At 41.0% G+C, this 18,974-nt stretch overlaps 1 protein-coding gene across 2 annotated transcripts; it reads right to left on the reverse strand.

Annotated features, from left to right (window-relative positions):
* Positions 1-79: 79 nt before the first annotated feature.
* ganc (glucosidase, alpha; neutral C) lies at positions 80-18,858 on the reverse strand. Of its 2 annotated transcripts, XM_039786560.1 has the most exons (25): positions 18,665-18,858; positions 18,132-18,194; positions 17,779-17,881; positions 17,005-17,132; positions 16,227-16,403; positions 16,107-16,128; positions 15,937-16,006; positions 15,036-15,132; positions 14,740-14,923; positions 13,817-13,961; positions 12,956-13,191; positions 12,728-12,854; positions 12,351-12,430; positions 11,972-12,115; positions 11,033-11,129; positions 10,827-10,928; positions 10,412-10,586; positions 9,091-9,159; positions 8,846-8,910; positions 8,678-8,754; positions 8,515-8,589; positions 7,782-7,895; positions 4,916-5,028; positions 4,664-4,764; positions 80-888 (listed from the first exon to the last, which is right to left on the reverse strand). In XM_039786560.1, exons 1-25 carry the CDS (start codon positions 18,691-18,693, stop codon positions 779-781), a joined length of 2,703 nt encoding a protein of 900 aa, XP_039642494.1. In that variant the 5' UTR covers positions 18,694-18,858; the 3' UTR covers positions 80-778. The 2 variants fall into 2 exon arrangements, 1 of the variants encoding a protein (XP_039642494.1); XR_005637403.1 differs by lacking the exons at positions 80-888; positions 4,664-4,764; positions 4,916-5,028 and having other exon boundaries at positions 7,847-7,895; positions 8,662-8,754.
* Between the last annotated feature and the right edge of the window lie 116 nt (positions 18,859-18,974).

Here is an 18,974-nt window from a genome sequence, read left to right on the forward strand (position 1 = left end):
CTGTTGAGCAAAAAAATATATGCTTCGTCACCAGGTGTTAGCTTAGCATGACATCATGTTAAGAATAAAAGGTCTGTTACAACAAGAAACTGCACATGAGTGCACCCTTTATTCAGTAAACTTTCACTCCACAACTTTTAAACCACACGTCATTTCTCATTTATTATTATTAGCGATCAAACTTGAGATCTTTGATAATTTAAAATAAACTCATCGTTCCTAGGTTAAAATGTCTTTTGTTCTTTTGATGTTTGTGACCATAGACTAGGGCTACACAATATGACGAAAATTAAACATTAAATGACATTAAAGGCACTACTAAAAACGAATAACTTTACATTTTAAAGTGCAGTTTTCTGCTGATTATTTTCTTTCAACTAACCGTTAAGTTTGCGATATGTTGCAGTGTTTCGGGATGTGTATATCGCGCCAGTTGATACTGCAAAGACGGTAAAAAAAGCGTTATATTGTGCAGCCCTACTATAGACGCAGACTTAAACGAAGTACAGTACTCGATGAAGCAGAAGTCGGTGGAGGGATTTGCCAACCTGTAAGTCTGAGGTTTTCAACAACAACAAAAAATCTGAAGTTCAATACAAGTAAAATGATTAAAATATAATCGTGGAGCAGTGTGTGTAGTCCCTTTTGCACTTATTTTTTGACTTGCTTGTTTGTAGCTACACATGTGCCAGTTTGCATAAACAAGTCTTCATTTCAAATCTATTCAATCAAGTGTACTTTGCTAAGCTTTTAAAATGAGTGACTGACACATTGACCGTTAACCTATCTGTATCTCCCAGTCCATCGCCACTCTGAGCTTCAGCTTGTTCACTGTCAGCATGCAGCAGGTCTCCATGTATTCAAAGGCAGCACAGGTGTCTTTAGCACCTAGGGATAAAAAAGAAAATATGGTATGATTTGCCTTGGGCTCTTTTTTTTTTTAAATATTGTTACTGAAAATAGCAAATTCCAATAATAACAAATAACAAAAAAAAAAGTGTAATTGCTTAATTTGAATGATTTCCTACATAATTTAATATTTTCCTAAATGGTTTCCCTACTTCTTTTTATATTGAATTTCTCCTATTTATAATAGTCGAACGGCACAAAAAGGGGAGTCAAGCGAGACATTTTTGATCTTTGATTTAGAGAGATTATGTCTGTTTGGCCATGTTGGCCACCATCAATTGATGAAATAGGCCTGGAAATGCTGGTGTGTGTTTATTTTATTTAATTTTTGTTTCTTCCTGTTGGACCCCACCAGTGTCTCTTATTTACTGGTTAATGCTAATGTGGCTCTGCTTGTACTGGGACTCATGTTGGTGCGTATTTTGGGCCAGATATGTTGTCTTGGGCTTTCTTTTGTGTTGGCGTTCTAACCTCCGGTGGATTTTTGAGGACTATGGTTAACTGTATATTGGGGGGGGGGGGCGCTTATAAGCTTTTTTGCTTCTGCCCACTCCCTTTGAGCAGAATGGTTACTGCTCAAATAAACTAAAACTAACTGTTCCTCAGATCTCTGCAGGGTAAATCCAGACAGCTAGCTAGACTATCTGTCCAATCTGAGTTTTCTCTCGCACGACTAAAACAACTTGTAAGTAAGTAAGTAAGTAAGTAAGTAAAATTTATTTATAAAGCGCTTTTCACAGATAAAATCACAAAGTGCTGTACAAAAGAATAGGTAACACAAACAATATAAAATGTATATACATATGTAAAATTAAAGTGACACTAGTGAAAACCCATCAACCAAAAGCTTTCCTAAATAAACATGTTTTCAGATTCTTTTTAAAAGAGACAACAGAGTCTGCCAGACGCATGGACAGAGGCAAGGCGTTCCACAGTCTGGGAGCAACAGACTCAAAAGACAGGTCCCCTCGAGTCTTATAACGAGTCTTTGGGACTAAAAGCAGATTCTGGCCAGCGGACCGAAGGGTTCGGCCAGAGGAATATGGCTTCAAAAGGTCCAGAATGTACTGTGGGGCCTGACCGTTTAAGGCTCTGAAAGTCAGTACTAAAATCTTAAAATCAATTCTGAATTTCACAGGGAGCCAATGGAGAGCCGACAAGACTGGAGTGATATGAGACCTTCGAGGAGCACCTGTTAAAAGCCTAGCAGCAGAATTTTGAACAATTTGCAATTTGTTCAGGGCAGACTTATTCAAACAAGTAAAAACAGAATTGCAGTAGTCAAGTCTTGTTGATATGAAAGCGTGAATTATCATTTCCAGATCCTTTTTTGACAATATTTTGCGTATTTTACAGATGTTCCTAAGATGATAAAAGCAATTTCGGACGAGCTGCTTTGAGTGTGTCTCCAAAGACATGGCTTGGTCAAACACAACCCCCAAGTTTCTGAGGCTGGATTTGACAGAGAGGCCCAGAGAGCCAAGGTGCTGTTTGATCAGTGGGATCTTATGGTCTGGAGCAAAGATCAGCGTTTCAGTCTTGTTTTAATTTATCTGCAGGTAGTTAGTGGCCAGCCAGTCTTTGATGGAGGACACACACTCTAGGAACAGAGACAAACGATGGAACTCAGCATCATTAAAAGAACAATACAACTGGACATCGTCGGCATAGAAATGATATGATACATCCTTAAAGCAACCAATAATTTGACCAAGTGGCAAAATGTACAGCAAAAACAAAATAGGATCCAAAACTGACCCTTGTGCCACTCCGCAGGACAAATTGGTCACATCAGACTGTACATTGTTTACAGCAACATTAAAGGTTCTGCCAGACTTGTGAATGTACATGTTCCACCAAAACAAGTTTGGCCATTTCCTGTTTAATTTGGTTAATATATTCCCTTTGTGTTGATGTTTGCTTGCTGTTTCCCTGTTATTTGTTCACAGTTTCCTGTTTTGCTGTATTTTTCTCGTTCTTGTCCATGGTTATGTTGTGCCTGTTTTCTTTTATTCTGTGTTCTGTGTATTGTTTTCCTAGAGCCATCCTTGTGTATGTTTGCATGCTTTACTTCCAGTATTTTTTTTTTTTTTTGTGGTGTCTTGTTAAGGCCTAGCTTTGTTTCCTGTTGAGTGGGATTAGTCCCTGATGTGTTTCACCTGTTCTTCAGCCCTCATGTCACCTGTCTCTCGTTTAGGGATGCACCGAATCCAGATTTTTGGGGTTTCGGCCGAATACCGAATCCACTGGTTAAGATTCTGCCGAATCCGAATACCGAATCCTCCTCCCACCCTCAGTCCATTAACACAGTAAACACATTAATGAAGTAAACCACGTTGCACAACTCGTATTCTTTCGGATGTTTCGTACGCAAATGTTTTAACAGCGGCGATGTTGTGTATAGTTTAGGGTCCTCGCCACCACGACACAAATCGGCATTGTAAACTGAACATGTAGCTGGACTTGAATGGCCTTCTTTTGACTGAAAGTACTGCCAAACAACACTTTCTGCTCACCAGTTCCATTTTCCCTTTCTCACAGCCTACTGCATTGAACGCTCCACCTACGTAAACACCTTCCCGTAATCAACGGCGGCGTCATGACGTCGACCAGCGTAGCGCAAGCGTAGGGTTCGGTGGGAAAAAAAATTCGGTAGAAACCGAACCCCGTCAAAAAGCCCAATATTCGGCCGCATCCGAAGCCGAATCCTGGATTCGGTGCATCCCTGATCTCGTTACTACCCTCGTTGCCTTGTGTATTTAGTCTGTGTGCTCACTTTGCCTGCTGTCAGTTTGTCGTCTTACTTTATTACTTACTTGGCCTAGAAATCTAGACGCACCCTAGCGGCAGCAAATGTAATTTGCAGCCAGGGTCAACATCTTGATGTGGGTCTGGCTTGTCAGGCTATTACTTACTGGTTTTCTGTTCAGATTACTGGCTGCTTACTTGGATTGGGAGCTTATTTTTGGTCATTTAATCATTCAAATCTGTTACCTCCTCACAGTGTTATAGTACTTGAGATCGGTCTTGGTCTCGAGAACACTTTTTGAAGGCCTCGGTCTGGTCTCAGAATCATCCGCATTATTGCCTCGGTCTCGGTCTCAGATTAAGAGGACTCTGGATTTTATTTATCTGGGTCTTATAAGACCGGTCAAGACCACAACTGCCTTTTGATTATTTTATCAAGACATTTCTCATGATAAAATGATGGCAATAAAAGACGTAGATGAAGAAGAATGTTAAATTGTATTCTCTGGGTGTTTTTTTTTTTTTATGGGAATGTGGATCTTTCAGATTAATTTGAGGAGGGCCTATGGTTAGCATTTTCCATATTTTATCGTGTCACGCAGTGTGGGACTCGCACTGGTCTGGTCTCGGTAATGACTCGGTCTCGATACACTCTGGTCTCGGTAATGACTCGGTTTAGGTGGTTCTTGACTCTTCGTCTCCTCTGCATTTGGGTCCAGACCTGCAAACTCCTGACGCGTGACGACATTCTGGCCCACTCATGTATGTAAATAGTGGGCAAAATAGAATAAACACCTTCCAATATGATGTAGTCCAGTACAGCAACACCAGTGCAAACTACAACCTTAATAATAATAAACATGTAGTGAGGTTAATACCTCTGATAGTGTCAATCTAAACACATGGACATTATTAGAATTTATGGATCACATTAGATTGTCACAGTGTACCTAATGAAGTGGCCGGTGAGTGTACTCTATGTAACTATAAAGGCAGAGCTCCTCACCTGACACATGCACAACCACTGTGGACGGTTTGCTCTTCACTCCCAGGACGGTGACTGACTGTACGACAGTAACGCAGTCAAACGCTCCTCCACTGGCAGGACTGTGAGACGCAACAACAGGTATCAAATCATCACGTGTTTTCATTAAAACTACTTGAGGTTCCATGTCACCCGTACAACCCAAAAAAAAAGCTCCTTTCACGTGTGCTCTAAAAATGGCTCCCTCTTTAAGAGGTGTGAGTTGTGACTCACCGGCAGAGCAGACGGCCTGACAGCATGGTGAACCTGCGCAGGCAGAAGGCCTTGTTGTCACGGTAGCTAAAGGAGTGGCCGTCGTCCAGGTACAACTCCCCATCAGCCACTTCCTGCAGAGAGAGAGGGGACTGCAGTCAGGATTTTTACTAATTAAATCATGCAAATGTCACATGTCTAAACTATTAATAGTTTAAATTACTGAACAGTCTTAAGCTGACACTTTTATCCAAAGCTACCAACAATAAGCACATTCAACCATGAAGATAGCAGCCAAAGATTGCAAGAGTCAACTATTTTATAGTAAGTATTAAACTTACAGAAGTGAAACTGTTAAAACCCTTTTAGCAGCTACCCCTCTGTCTTACCGATAACTCTTAGTTTGTAACGTGGCCTGCAAATCCTTTAGCATGCACTGGAACACACATTGTGATATGATCTGGAAGGCACCATACTGTGTTACATACGGCATCAAACAGAACATTTGCAGCCAAGTCATTTCTGTATAACCAACATCTACTGTTACAGTGGATGCAAAAACGTTAGCGCAATCATGTTTAAAGGTGCCCTGCCACACGTATTTCATTACTTTGTGGTAATGTCTGAAGTTTTACCATGGATTCTAACATTTTTTGTGGAAAAAATGCCTCGGTTACCTTGTTTCAAGCCATTCTAGCGTGGTATAGAAAGCCTGCAGAAAGATTTTGTGCCAGTTCTCATTAAAATTCAACGAGCTAAGCTGCTTGACTCTGATTGGCTAACAGCTAGCCAATGAGAGCCTGGCTGTCAGCATCCTTTACCCAGCCCAACTGGCCGAGCTCATGAATAGTAATGAGATCAGGCAACATGATGTCAGACTGACCAGCTTTTGTAATTGGTCTGATTTCTCCACTTATTTCTTTTCAGTGGCTAGAGCTGACAGAGGAGGTAGCAGTTCATTTTCACATTCACAACATAACACAAACACATAATGGTCCTAACATATTTCAAAAAATCCAAGTAAAAACTGTTTTGTGTGGCAGGGCACCTTTAATTAATGGACAGTAAAAACTTGGCACCATCAAGATGTTTCTTATATTTTAGCCATAAATAATTCACTGATTCTTGAAACTTTGGCAAAAACATGTCTCACTAAGAAAAGTGCCAATTCTGTTGGAAATTAATAACATTTTCATGAATAAAAAGAATCAAGGTTATAATCAGGGGGTCCTTTGCACATATGTAAGGTTCTTTTATAGTTTTATTTTTAATTTTTATTAATTTAATGATTATTTGCTGCCCCATTGCCTACAAAATCAGTTGTCCTCGGATAGGAGATAACCATTTCAACTTGATTAAAAAAACATAAAGCAATAATTGAATTGAATAATATCTTTACCACATGAAATAGTACATTGTAATATGTTTTAAAAACTTAAACAGTGAGTTTTTAACAATATTTACTATTTTGTGGATGCTCAAAATGTGTCCCACATATTCGTCACCACCGTCAGATATTTATAAAAAGCAATAAAATCGGGCAACTAAAAGGTCAACTACATTCCTGAGGACCCCATTTTCAAATCTTCAGCTCTACTGCATGCTTCAAGATCACTCAAGCTCCCTTAAATTTGCCATTTTCTCTTACACTTGTTCATATTTTTGGACACTGCTACTGTCGCAACCATAACACGTCAACACCGTCTCTTTTGTATAAAAAATATTAGATTAGATTATGACATAAATGTATACTTTTTAAGAAGAGGTCTGAAGTAGCTAGCAATAGAGGGGAAACAAGATGGCTAATGTGAACAACTCATGCATATCATGTGAAAGAGTCGGTTTTTGTCACCACCGTCAGGTTTTCATGGATATCCTCACAGCTGTGGTTCGACCAAACCACAGCCATGAGCCCGTATTTACTGTGATCAACAATTATATTCTAGCCTCCGTTAAGGACTACTTGGAGGTTTTTGTCACCACCGTCAGACTGTACGTCACAAAAAACCTGACAGTGGTGACGTCTGACGGTGGTGACAAAAACCTGCTCTTTCACATGATATGCATGCTCAGGATTGTTATTTTTTTTTGACCCAATAGTTAAATGAAGTTGTTAAGCAAGAAGCCATCTTGTGTGGTATACATTTGTTGTTATGAGGCCACTGTCACCAGATTAGTGTCACCACCGTCAGTTCTAAAGTCACCACCGTCAGAGGGAGTTTTATTTGTTTTAAATGAATATGCTTACAATATGTTTCTTCAGTGTTGTTGAGTTATTAAAGTAAAAGTCTCTTTTAATACAAATATATGTTTGTTAAATTAAAAAACATCACTTTTTTCTATTTAGGCTTAAAGTAAACGTTGTATGATGTGAGATCTTTTAAAAGGAGTACACGTGAAACAGTATAAAAAAGGAACAAAAGTGAATATTCAACATTTAACAGCATATCTTCTGTACTACAAATGTCAGATAAGGATTTAAAAACTCTAAATACATATTAGACCAAATAAATTAAAACATAATATGCTTTTTATTGTGTCTGACGGTGTTGACAAAAACAAAGTAATAACTGGAAAAACGTCTATTTTATGAAAAAAATACAAAATGAGGAGGTTGCACCAGTACATTGCTGAACAGCCAACACTTTGGTCTATAATGATATACTTTCAGATTTTGTAATTTAACTAACATTTTATTTTCAAAATTAAAACCTGTTTTATCCAAATTCCCAAGAATCAGTGAATTACGTAGAGGTGGACAAATATTAAAATATACTAGTTTGTATCACTGTATTTCAATTCAAGAGCATGGTCAGGAGTAGACCTGGTTTCATTTGCTTTAGGAAACCTGTTTTATCAACAGGAGCCATGTTCCTGCATCCGTTACCTGAGAGTTGAGGGCCACAGTGATGGAGAGGGGGAGCTGCTGGAGTTCAGCTGTACAGGAGCCACTTCCTGCTGACCTGCAGACCACCGAGCCGCCACGCTGGAACACAGGAACCTGTACACAGGTAGTCTGGATCAACGCAAGTACATTTCCAGGATTCGGGAAACGACAACAAACTTCGAGCTAGCAAGCTACACGCTGAAAATGACAAGTTTTGAAGAAAAGGGTGGATCGTGCAACAAGGCAGGCCTGCTTGGTTCTTTCGGGGGAACGACTGTAAAGATTTCCAAAGAATATGTTTACAACGTTTCCTCTCTAACTGGGACCTTTTGGGAACGATTGGTGGGATTGCTGTGGACGAAGTACACACGGTGATACACTGGTAAGAGCAAATGAGGTGTAACCACGTATCGGCTAATTTATATAGCTCACGTTACTGTATTGTATTGTACAGTTAACTTAATTTAATATTGTATGTGGCGTTGTCTTTTGCGACGATTGTGATTGGTTTAAAGACATGCAAACAACCCAGAGCATATTTTTTCTTCTCCTATCCCAGAATGTATCTGTGGTGTAGCCAGACCTTACTCTGGCAATGCGAGACTAATATAGAGAAAACTCCAATGAAAATGAAAGTTTCCTCCATAATATATTTGGCTCTATTTCAGTTGAGAATTGGCATTTTACTACGCATGAAGTAACCATTGCTGTGTGAATCAAGACAAACACTTACAGTGTCCAAGGTGACTGGAAGACTCAGAGTCCTGCCTCCGTTATACGCCTTCGCAGAGTGGACGTCATACCAAACCTGAAACAGAAACCTTAATACAACATCCACACCCACGTGTATCACGAAGACATCGGAACGTATAAATGTTACCTGGTGGTGGATTTACCTCACCGGATCCAGGAATTAAGACTTTGACTTCTTGAACACCCGCCTCAGTTACAGGACAGGCCAGCAGTGCTCCTCCTGCATGAAATCAAAGACAGTTGGACTAGTGCAATCATTTCAGGGTGCACCGAGTAGTGAATAATGGAAAAAATGAAAAGGTATTTATCACCAATCATATACTGGTTGTCCACAGTCAAGGTGCTGTGTTCTCTCGGGAACTCCACCCACAGAGGTCTGTACAGTTTGGAATTAGTCTTAAAAACTCTGTCATTAAATTGATGCTTGCCAACGTTACATTATCAAAACATGAGAGACATTGACCTCTAGTGTCTGGAAAAAAAAACTAATTCCAAGCTAAAGCTAGAGAGGATTCTGCAGTACGTCCACTGAGCAGCAGATGGCAGCAGCACTGACCTGAGTGGAGGCAGACCAGAGGTGTGAGCCTGGTGGAACACAGTGTACCAGTATGGCAGCAAACAGTACCTGAGTGCAGAAGAGAGACAAGAAGACTGTGACAACCCCACTATCCCTATAGGGATCATTAAAACATCATTCGGTCAAATGCATTTGAAAATCATGAAACGCATTACAAATGTGTGTTCCCCTCTGCCTGTTGACTCTCACATTTAATGGGGTAATGAGGTAAAACACTTTGTCTGGCCTCGCTGGGGATTTATTCTTGTCCTTATAGGGCTGGGTATCGCCAATGATTTCCAGAAGAGATCTGATTCCGATTCAAAAGGTCCAGATTCGATAACATTTCCTAAACGATTCAATATCAATTAGGTAAGGGAAAACTCAGTTACAGTATCAATTTCGCTTTGATATAAAAGAGATTCTCAGAGAACTTATGCTGTAAATTGTACAAGCAAGAAGCAACCCTCAAATAGGTTTTATAATGCACCATAAGAATTGACCCCCCCCCACAATGTTTGTGGTGGGTTATACTGTACATCCATGGTGAAAAGGCATATATTAAAAGACTGATGTCGGGATTTCATTACAGATCACTCAAACAAAGATCGATTTAATTGGAGAATGGATTATTTTAACCCAGGCCTAGTCTCGCATTGCCAGACCTTCCTCCACGGCGCTGCGGAGGAGGGTCTGGCTAGGCCACACAGCATTCCGGGGTGGGAGAAAAACATGCTCTGGTTTATTGGCATTTCTTTAAATCAATCGCAATCGTCTCGGGCGGTGCTGAGCGCCAGACAGAGCCACGGCGCCTCTGCAAAATGGCCTCGGGAAGGAACTTGTTGTACGTTCAAAAGTTGTTTAAGTCGTGCAACAGAAAACTCAGATTGCTGTCTGGATTTACCCTGCAGAGATCTGAGGAGCAGTTAACCATAGTCCTCAGAAATCCACCGGAGTTTAGAATGCCAACACAAAGGAAGCCCAAGGCAACTGATATCCGGCCTAAATGAGTGAAATCCAGCGGAATTTACGTTGGCAACGGAGCAATCCTGAGGATATAGACTAACCCAGGCCTAATATTAGTACGTTTCAGCTGTCTTGGCTGGTCAATCAAGATGGCTGAAATTGATCAGTTTAAGTTGTTTTTTTCCTAGCAAAATGTGCGGGTAAAACATAACATCAAAAACAGATTAGGTTAGATTTGACAACCACCAAACACTGGTTAATTTCGACCTGTAAAAAATTGAATTTGTAGAGCCCCCATTATCCCTGCTTCCTCCCCTCTATGAAACTCATTCGGCTGACATCCCACTTAGAGTACCTCTGTTGGATCACAGTGCGGATTGCAGCGGTGACTTCCTCTCCAAACAGCCAGGGCTCCCGGCGCTTTGTCTCCTTGGCAGAGTGACCTCTGAAAAACGGCTGCAGGGCGCCCGCCTGGTACCAGCGCACCAGCAACTCCGGCTCCGGATCCTGAACGAACCCACCGACATCCGCTGAAACGCAGAGGGAAAACAATATGAGAGGCTGCAACTTATAAATAAATTGAAAAGAAAACCGGCACATTACATTACTGTTTAGTCTTGTTACTGCAAAACTAGTTTTAAGGTAGAAAGTATAGTTTTAGTCTTGCCAAATAAAGTCCAGTATTTCTGTCTCTCAAAGCAGTCCACAGTTGTAGTTGTGATTTTTAATAACAAAAGAAATCAATCCACCATGTACAGTACCGCGCTCACCTCCGCAGAATGCGATCCCTGCCACACTTAGAGACAACAGCATTGGGATGGAGATTCTCAGGTACTCCCAACTGGCAACGTTGTCCCCTGTCCATATCGCTCCTGCATCCCAAACATCAATCACAACAGGCAGTCAGTTATGGATACAGCCATGAAGACAGCAGTCACAGAGTTTACTTTTTTTTTTTTTTCTTTCAGAAACATACCAAGTCTCTGTGACCCGGCAAAGAACGAGCGTGAAAGGACAAAAGGTCTCTCCAAGCCCCCTGAGCGAGTGATCAGGCCCTCCACTGTTGCCATGTGCTGTGAGCAAAAAAACAACAAAAGAAACTGTAAGGCAGTAATTATTTCAATACTCTTTACTAATAACTCATCACTCGTCATTTAGTTAAGTTGTACGCCTCTCATATGGCAGAGGTGAAGATGAGATTGTACCTGAGAGAGAACAGAACTCCCCTGTTCTGCATTTTATTGGAGAGTTTTCATTTTCAATTTTATTTATGGTGTCAAATCATAACAGAAATGATCTCAGGACACTTTACAGATGGAGTAGGTCTAGACCTAGTCTGTATCCTTGACGTTCCACTTCTGGGGTTGCTACGGTGCTATAGGAAATTCCGCTGGATGCGCGCATTTTCCGTTTCCTTTTGCTTTCTTTGTGTTGGAATTTTAAATTCGGTGGATTAATGAATGCCATTAAACCAGAGCATGTTTTCCTCCCATCCCCGAATGCTATGTGGAGTAGCCAGACCCCCTCCCTCCAGCGCACTTTGGAAGAGGGTCTGGCAAATTATAGACCACACTCTATAATTCACAAAGACCCAACAATTCCCCCCGAAGCAAGCATTTAGTGCAACAGTGGCGAGGAAAAAGTTCCTTAAAACAGGCAGAAACCTCAGGTAGAACCTGCTTCTAGGTGGACGGCCATCTGCTGCTGCCGGTTAGAGACACATATACAGAAATATGATTCATAATAATTATAGCAGTTGGTATGATGAACAGTGGCGTCCCCTAACGGGCTACATATTTTTTCTACCCTGATTGAAGTTCTGGAGCAACCACAGATTTTTTTTCTGCAAGGACAATGTTACACAAGAGGAATAATGATGCCTGTATCCAAAGAAGTTAGTGAGCCTGCCGCTCACCTGGTAGAAGCCGTACAGGTTGTGTAATTCTCGGTGTTCCCAGCCCCCATAATGCACTGCGTCCTTCGGCATTGTCTGCTCTGGCCCGTCGAACACAGACGGTTCATTCATATCATTCCACACAAATAACGATGGCGTTGATCCCTGCGTCGGACATAAACACTTCAATGAGTTAATAAAAACATAAATATACGACATGTTATCTTGGATTATTAAGTCATTCTGTCTGAGCCAAAGCAGTTGTTGAAGGTGCTTGAAGAAGCCTTCATTTCATAGCCACAAAAAAAAAGAACTTCATTAGGATTATTATAAATGATTATGGATACATTGGGTTGCATATCTACAGTAGCATTGATTTGTGGCTTCTTTATACACATACCTTGTACTTATCCAGGCCGAAACATCTGGAGTACCATGCCCGAGTGTCTGAACTGCTGAAGTCAAGGTAGGAGGACTTCCCTGTGAGAGGTTAATAAAAACTACAGGCGTAAGAAAAATTTTTTATTTATAGGTCTATACTTTGTGTGGAGAAGCTCCAAAATGGCTCAAAGTCATGGTCGAAAAATGATGTGAAAAATACTTCTATATACAACTAATAACTACTACGATATTCAGAAATTAGGTTTATTTTTATGTCAGCAGAGGAGTTTCAAAGTAAGTGTCAGGGTTGTTAAAGCTTAATGGCAGAGCTTTCATTGTGTCATTTTAGAATTGAACTCTTATTATTATTATTATTATTATTATGAAAAACATTACCAGGCCAGCACGAGCCCTTATAGATCTGCCCCTGTCTGTTCTTGACAAAATGCCGTCCGTCTCTGGCCTCACAGTACAACAACCAATCAGGGTCAACCTTGATGTGGGGATCACTTATAACGACCAACTGAAAGATAAGAAAAAAAAATATGCACAATAAATACCCGAAATGTGACAACCAACACAAAAAGTCAGTAAATAGACGGTGCATCCCAGCCTGAAACTCACCTTCCTCTTCTTCTTCTCTAGGTGGCGCTGCAGGCCGGCTGGTTCGGGGAAAAGAGCAGAGTCCCAGGTAAAATAACGCTTCCCGTCCGTGTGCTCGATATCCAGCCAGATGACGTCGTACGGGATGCCGTGGCGATCAAATCCAGCATCTACAGCCTTCACGTCAGCTTCGTCGTCGTAGTTCCAGCGGCACTGGTGGTACCCGAGTGCAAACAAAGGGGGTAGGGCTTGATACCCTGACAGAGGGAGGGAGGACATGTGGAGAGTCATACAGATAGAGAACATACGGGCATACTGTCACCATCGACATCTGGAGGATACGGTTAAAAGAAGAAGTCATACAGTGTATTACTTATTTTGTAACATACACGACATGATAAACACAGAAAAAACATGTGTTATTTGTCAAAGAATAACTGTGGTTAATTGTAGACGGAAATTACAAATAAATCTGACATTGTTAGGTTAAAAACCACCGTAAGCATCCTTCTTAAGATCTTGAAGGAATACGCCACCGTTAGTTGAAATAGGGCTTATCACGGTCTACCCTGGCTGTAGATAGGTGGGCCAACGCATTTTTTGTCTCAGTGCAAGTAAGTCGGCTCACTTTTAATCTCAACATGCTAACCGGCAACATAGGATTCCATTCACTACGCTAAGCTAACTAGCGGCAGCGCTGCCAGTGTTGCACTGGACTAAAACAATGCACGCACAAAAAATGCGCTGGCCCACCTATCTACAGCTAGGGGAGACCGTGATAAGCCCTATTTCAACAAACGGTGGCGTATCCCTTTAAATATACTTTTTTTTGTGCATGCTTTGTTATAACCCAATGACATGCATTCGGTGCTGCGTACCCACCCGTCAGCTGAGCATACTGGGTGAACAGCTGCTGTGGACTGGGTCCGAGCAGAACCACGCAGTCAATCACACCACTCTCTGACAGCCAGTGGACGTCAGTCTGAGGCTCCACCCGCCTCCTCTTCACTGGGGGTGTTTGGCCATCCTGGGGGAGGTGGGGGGGTTATCATGCCTTTATGAATGTACGTTTTGGCGTGTTTTCTAAAATGCTTTACCTTGGAAACTGTGTTTCGGTTTATATTTTTAGAACCATCCTTATTTTAATTAAGTTAAATAGACTTGTAACTGAATCCAGAAGGACTTGCAAAAGCAGCACCAAAACGTCTTCTTACTCCTGCCATATTAAAGGTGCTCTAAGCGATGTTGGGTGACGTCACTTCTTGTTGACGTTCGAAGTATTTTCAAATGAAACGAGGCTAGCTCGCCCCTCCCTCCCTCCTCATCATCCCGTCCCCTCTCCCTCCCTTCCGTGCTTCCGCGCACTAAACCCCCCAACCCCCACCCCCCAAAATCCTTCTTGTCGGTTATTGGCTGGAACACTGTTTGTTATGTTTCGTGGTGCAGGTTGGCGCAGTTTGTTTTTGTTGGCGTTTGTGGAGACTGGGCTGTCTACAGAGACTGCATTTCTTACAGTCTGTTCAGGGGACAGGCAGCTAGCAGATAGTGAGGAGATGTTTGCTGTATGTGACAAAAAATGTTGTAGCCTAAAAAAAACACGTGACATCGCTTAGAGCATCTTTTAAGAGGTAAAACAGTGGTTTACATTTTTTCATCAAAATCTTTTACCCTGCCTGGGGGTTTGACCAAACAAAAATTCTAGTCACGATTCTGCTTCTCGAACTTTTGGGAATAAGAAGGCAGCTGATGAAAAACTAAGCTCTGACAGACATTATATAAGAGAACTGCGCTGGAACAACGGTTACCTGATGGCCAGATGGGCTGTAATGAACGTTCACAAACGTTTCGGATGCGTTTAGCCAAAATACACCCAAAGTCCTGTCGGGCTTGTGGGCCACCAACAGCGGCACCGACCCATACAGGCCGAGGCGGCTGTACAAGTCATACGCAAAGACATCCAAGTTATACAGCCGGTAAGGTTCACCATCTCTGTCAAATGAAATGAAAGACATGATTACCATCAGAGTATGGACATATAAAAGCTGTAGTTGGTTAATACAAATAAATATATGTCTTCACTTTTCTGCACGTAGGTGTGTACCTGGTGTCTCTGAGCTGAAGGCCGTCAGCGTGCTCTGGGAGACCGTACACATGACTGAAGCCGTGGAGACAGAGGTCAGCCCCAATGCTACTGGGACCTGGAGATAAAACATCAGGCATTTTCATTTTTATTCATTTACCTCTACCAAGGAGGCCAATGGTTTGTCAATTTGTCAGCAAGATTACAAAAAAAAACTACTGGCCCGATTTTCATGAATGTTGGGGCGGACGGTTGTAGCATGGTCCAGGGAAGAACCCATTACATGTTGGAGCTGATCTCAATGAGGGGGCGGTGCACAAATTATTTTTCACATTCCTGACCATCGCGAGATGGGGGCCATTTGTGCTGCATTCATGTGGTTACGGAATAATTGAAAAAAACATTTGTTCCAGACTGGGAAAATTCCCCCTGCATTGTGAGAACATTGTGAAATAGGGCATGCCTTGGTGGAGGTCTGCACTCTAAGAGCCCTTATGGTTTGTGTATATGTATGTTTTTATTTTTTTGTCCTTAATGAAGGATGTTCAATGGCTGTAGTTATTTTTTTTTTTTCCTTCTATAAATTTCTCTCTAGAAAATTGTTTGTAACAATGCTATGCAAATATGGTTATTATAGCCTCAGTACCTGTGCAATGACAATAAAGTTGAATCTAATGTGTTTAGAATCAAAGTATGTAGAGTAAATAATTCGACATTTTGACAGAATAACTTTTACTTTAAAAAAAAAAAGTTATATACTAGAATAAATGATCAGTTCCTTGGAGAAACAAACAATATTCCTCTCCAGTCCGCTGCATTAGGGTGAATATCTCAAAGCATCTGGAAATAAAACTAATTAGCTACACGGCTGGAATAACTGACAAGTATGCCTTTTTAAAATGGTAAAAACGCAGAAACAAACCATTAGCTTTGATATCCACAAACTGCCTGAAAGTCTCTTTCCATAATAAACTTGTGTGGTCCTCTTGAAGCTGTCAGAGGAACAAAGTGAAATAGAACAAAACATTTAAAGACCAGATTAGGCTTCAAGTAGCAGTCCTATTACATGGCAGCTTGACCGTATTCGCTTACCTCACTACCACGAGATGTGGCCCTGAGGAAAGAAAACAGAAAATCAAATTGAATTAATTTTTTTTTTTTTCATGTGTTGATTTGTTTCCGGCACACAACCCTTCCCTGAGATCCTCTCACCCGGGCGGATCCCGCAGCGCCTCCAGCCACAGTTTGCCTTTGGAGTTGAACGTAACAATCGCTTTGTCCTCGCACAGGATCTCCAGTCGGAAAGGGAAATGCCACACACAAACCTGGTGACGTCCCGAAGACCAAGAGAGGGTGACCGAGTCCTTAGACTGTCTCTCCACTCTCAACCTGCCAGACGATGAGGGAGAAGGTCAAACACTGGCCAAGAAGGGCTGCAACAATGGGAAGTTGGAAACCGTACCCTTACATTTTAACTTGGAAGCCATTTCATGATTTTAGATGTTGACCTTTTAACTCATAGACATAAACTGACATAACACTCCCAAAGTACACTAACTGGCCTAACTTATTATTTTTTTAAACTGTTTATTGACTTAACAAATACAGTGACATGATACAGACCTAACTACACACACACACACCTCAGCAATAACTGTTTTACACATGTGCAAATCCAGTATACACGAAGTATACATTACCATTCTTGACCTCTGATATATTGTTTGTCCATGGTGTATTTGCCAAGAGTAGGTCCATAATAAAACGTAGTAACTCATTGCGTGCCGCAATATTCAGGCTGCACAGATGACGTCACGTGCATTAACTGGCCTAACTTCTAAATTGATTTTAACAATACCTAACATCTCAGATTCCTTTTTGCCAACAAACCCAGAGGAAGGCCTGAGAGAGGAAGAGTGGACTTTGTATAACTGCATTGCTGTGTAACTCAATATCATAATAGATGGATGATTGCTGATTCAGCTCTTACTGTTCAACCTGCGGTTCCTCCGTTATCACATCTGGAACTCGGTAGCGTGCTTTAATGGGCTGCAGTTCGTCTATTAATATCCTCACAGTGTCATTTTTGCAAGGTGACACAGAAAGAAGCAGTGTGGTCTGTGAAAAGAGCAAAGTAAGAGTTTTTTTTTTTATAAATGTAGAATAAAAAGAGTAGTTCAGAAAATTCCACAAATGTGATTTATTATAAAATGTAGGTTTTTTCATGCACTTTCATGACGGTTTTCATTTTTGAGATAATGGGGGCAGATTTAATTTTTTTTCTCTCACAATGCTAGTGAAGGTCAGAGGCGCTAAAGAAATGATCCTGTGAAATAATGATATTACACGACTGCTACGTAGTTAGCTTACGCCAGTTATTGTCACCTTTAGAGGATGTTATTGATGTAAGGTGAATTTATGAAGACCTTTCTAATTCGAACTAAATTTAAATGTATTACCTAAATTAACACAAAAATAAAATCTATTTCTGTCAGCCTGGCAGTCTAATTCTGAATCGTAATCCTTGCTCAAAGAAGATGTATCTCTCTCTTTTTCTATATGACTTCTAGTCGAAAAATTATAACTGAAAATACAATGTACAGTGTGTGATTTTTCTGCAAGTTTAGCCCCAATTGTAGCCCCACAGATGTGCACTAACACAGCACAAAGATACCAGTGACTTTTTTCTTTTTTAAATATGTATATGGCAATAACCAAATAGTGTCAAATATGAATAAAAAACCAGTAACAGCGGTGTTCAGACCTGTGTGTCAGGTTCCAACAGTTTAAAACGTGCCCCCTTCTCTGTGAGCACCATGGTGTCCAACAGGGCTCGGTGCTGCAAGTTGGGGCCCTCCATCTGTCGCCTTGAGAGTAACAATAACATCAATATTACATACCTTGTCCTGCAAAATACACTTCATTTTACATTATAACATTTACATGAAATTATTTTTTTTTGCTCATTGTCTGTTGTTTGCCTGTTTGTTTGTTCGGTTGTTTGTTGGTTTGTTTTTATTGTGGAAAAACTGCTGCTGTAATAAGTGAATTTCCCCATTGTGGGATAAATAAAGTATTATCTAATCTAATCTAATCTAATCTAAATTGCCAACATACCTGTAAAAAGCAACATGGTCACTCTTCTTGAACTTTTCTTTCCCTTCATCATCAGGAACAACACTGAGGAACGAGCAGACAGAAAATATCATATACCAGGCACAGAGTGGCTGTCCAGAATTACTTCTACATAGACACTTTTATATAAACCATGTAGATTTAAATTCAAATATTGGGTTACCTGGCAGAGTAACTTTTTGAGTACACACACACACTTAAAACCCACAGACAGTTTTGCCCACAAAATGCAGGTGATTTTCATCCTGCAGTAATGTAAACCCAGACTACTATTAGGGTGGGAAATAAGCACCAGCCAAGGTAATATGAAAGTGGCAAGTTGATTTGAGTGGCTGGTGAATTTTAACATTTAGGCTATCTGTCAGTGGCTGGTAGATTTTTCCACCTGACAACTATTCATTTGATCAACACACTATGGCGTGGAGTACTTTAAACAGACCATGTGGAAAAGTCAAAGGACAATAATAAAAGTTGTCAGTGCTGCAGAGAGGCTGAAAACAGCTTGTTGTTTATACCTAACGATTGGTTGGTTCGCTTCCGCCATTTCGAGCAGACATCAGTCGAGTTGTGGTCTTCTGGTTTGAGCATTTACTACATTATTTTTGTGTGTAAACTCTTCTTGACATTGACAGAGTGAGAAACAGGACAGCAGCGATCACACAGAGGGTGTGATTGCTGCTACACCACCAACCAGACTTCCTGTCCTGTCACTTCCCTCCCACTAGTTGTATTTATAATTTTTTTTTCAAGCTTCGAGGGCATGTCCCGCCCTATTTTTCCTTACTCTGCCTCTGATTGGCTTACCCTGACACTCGCCCTAATCCT

This window comes from Perca fluviatilis, chromosome 20 (genome assembly GCF_010015445.1).
Source record: "Perca fluviatilis chromosome 20, GENO_Pfluv_1.0, whole genome shotgun sequence".
Lineage (NCBI taxonomy): Eukaryota > Metazoa > Chordata > Actinopteri > Perciformes > Percidae > Perca > Perca fluviatilis.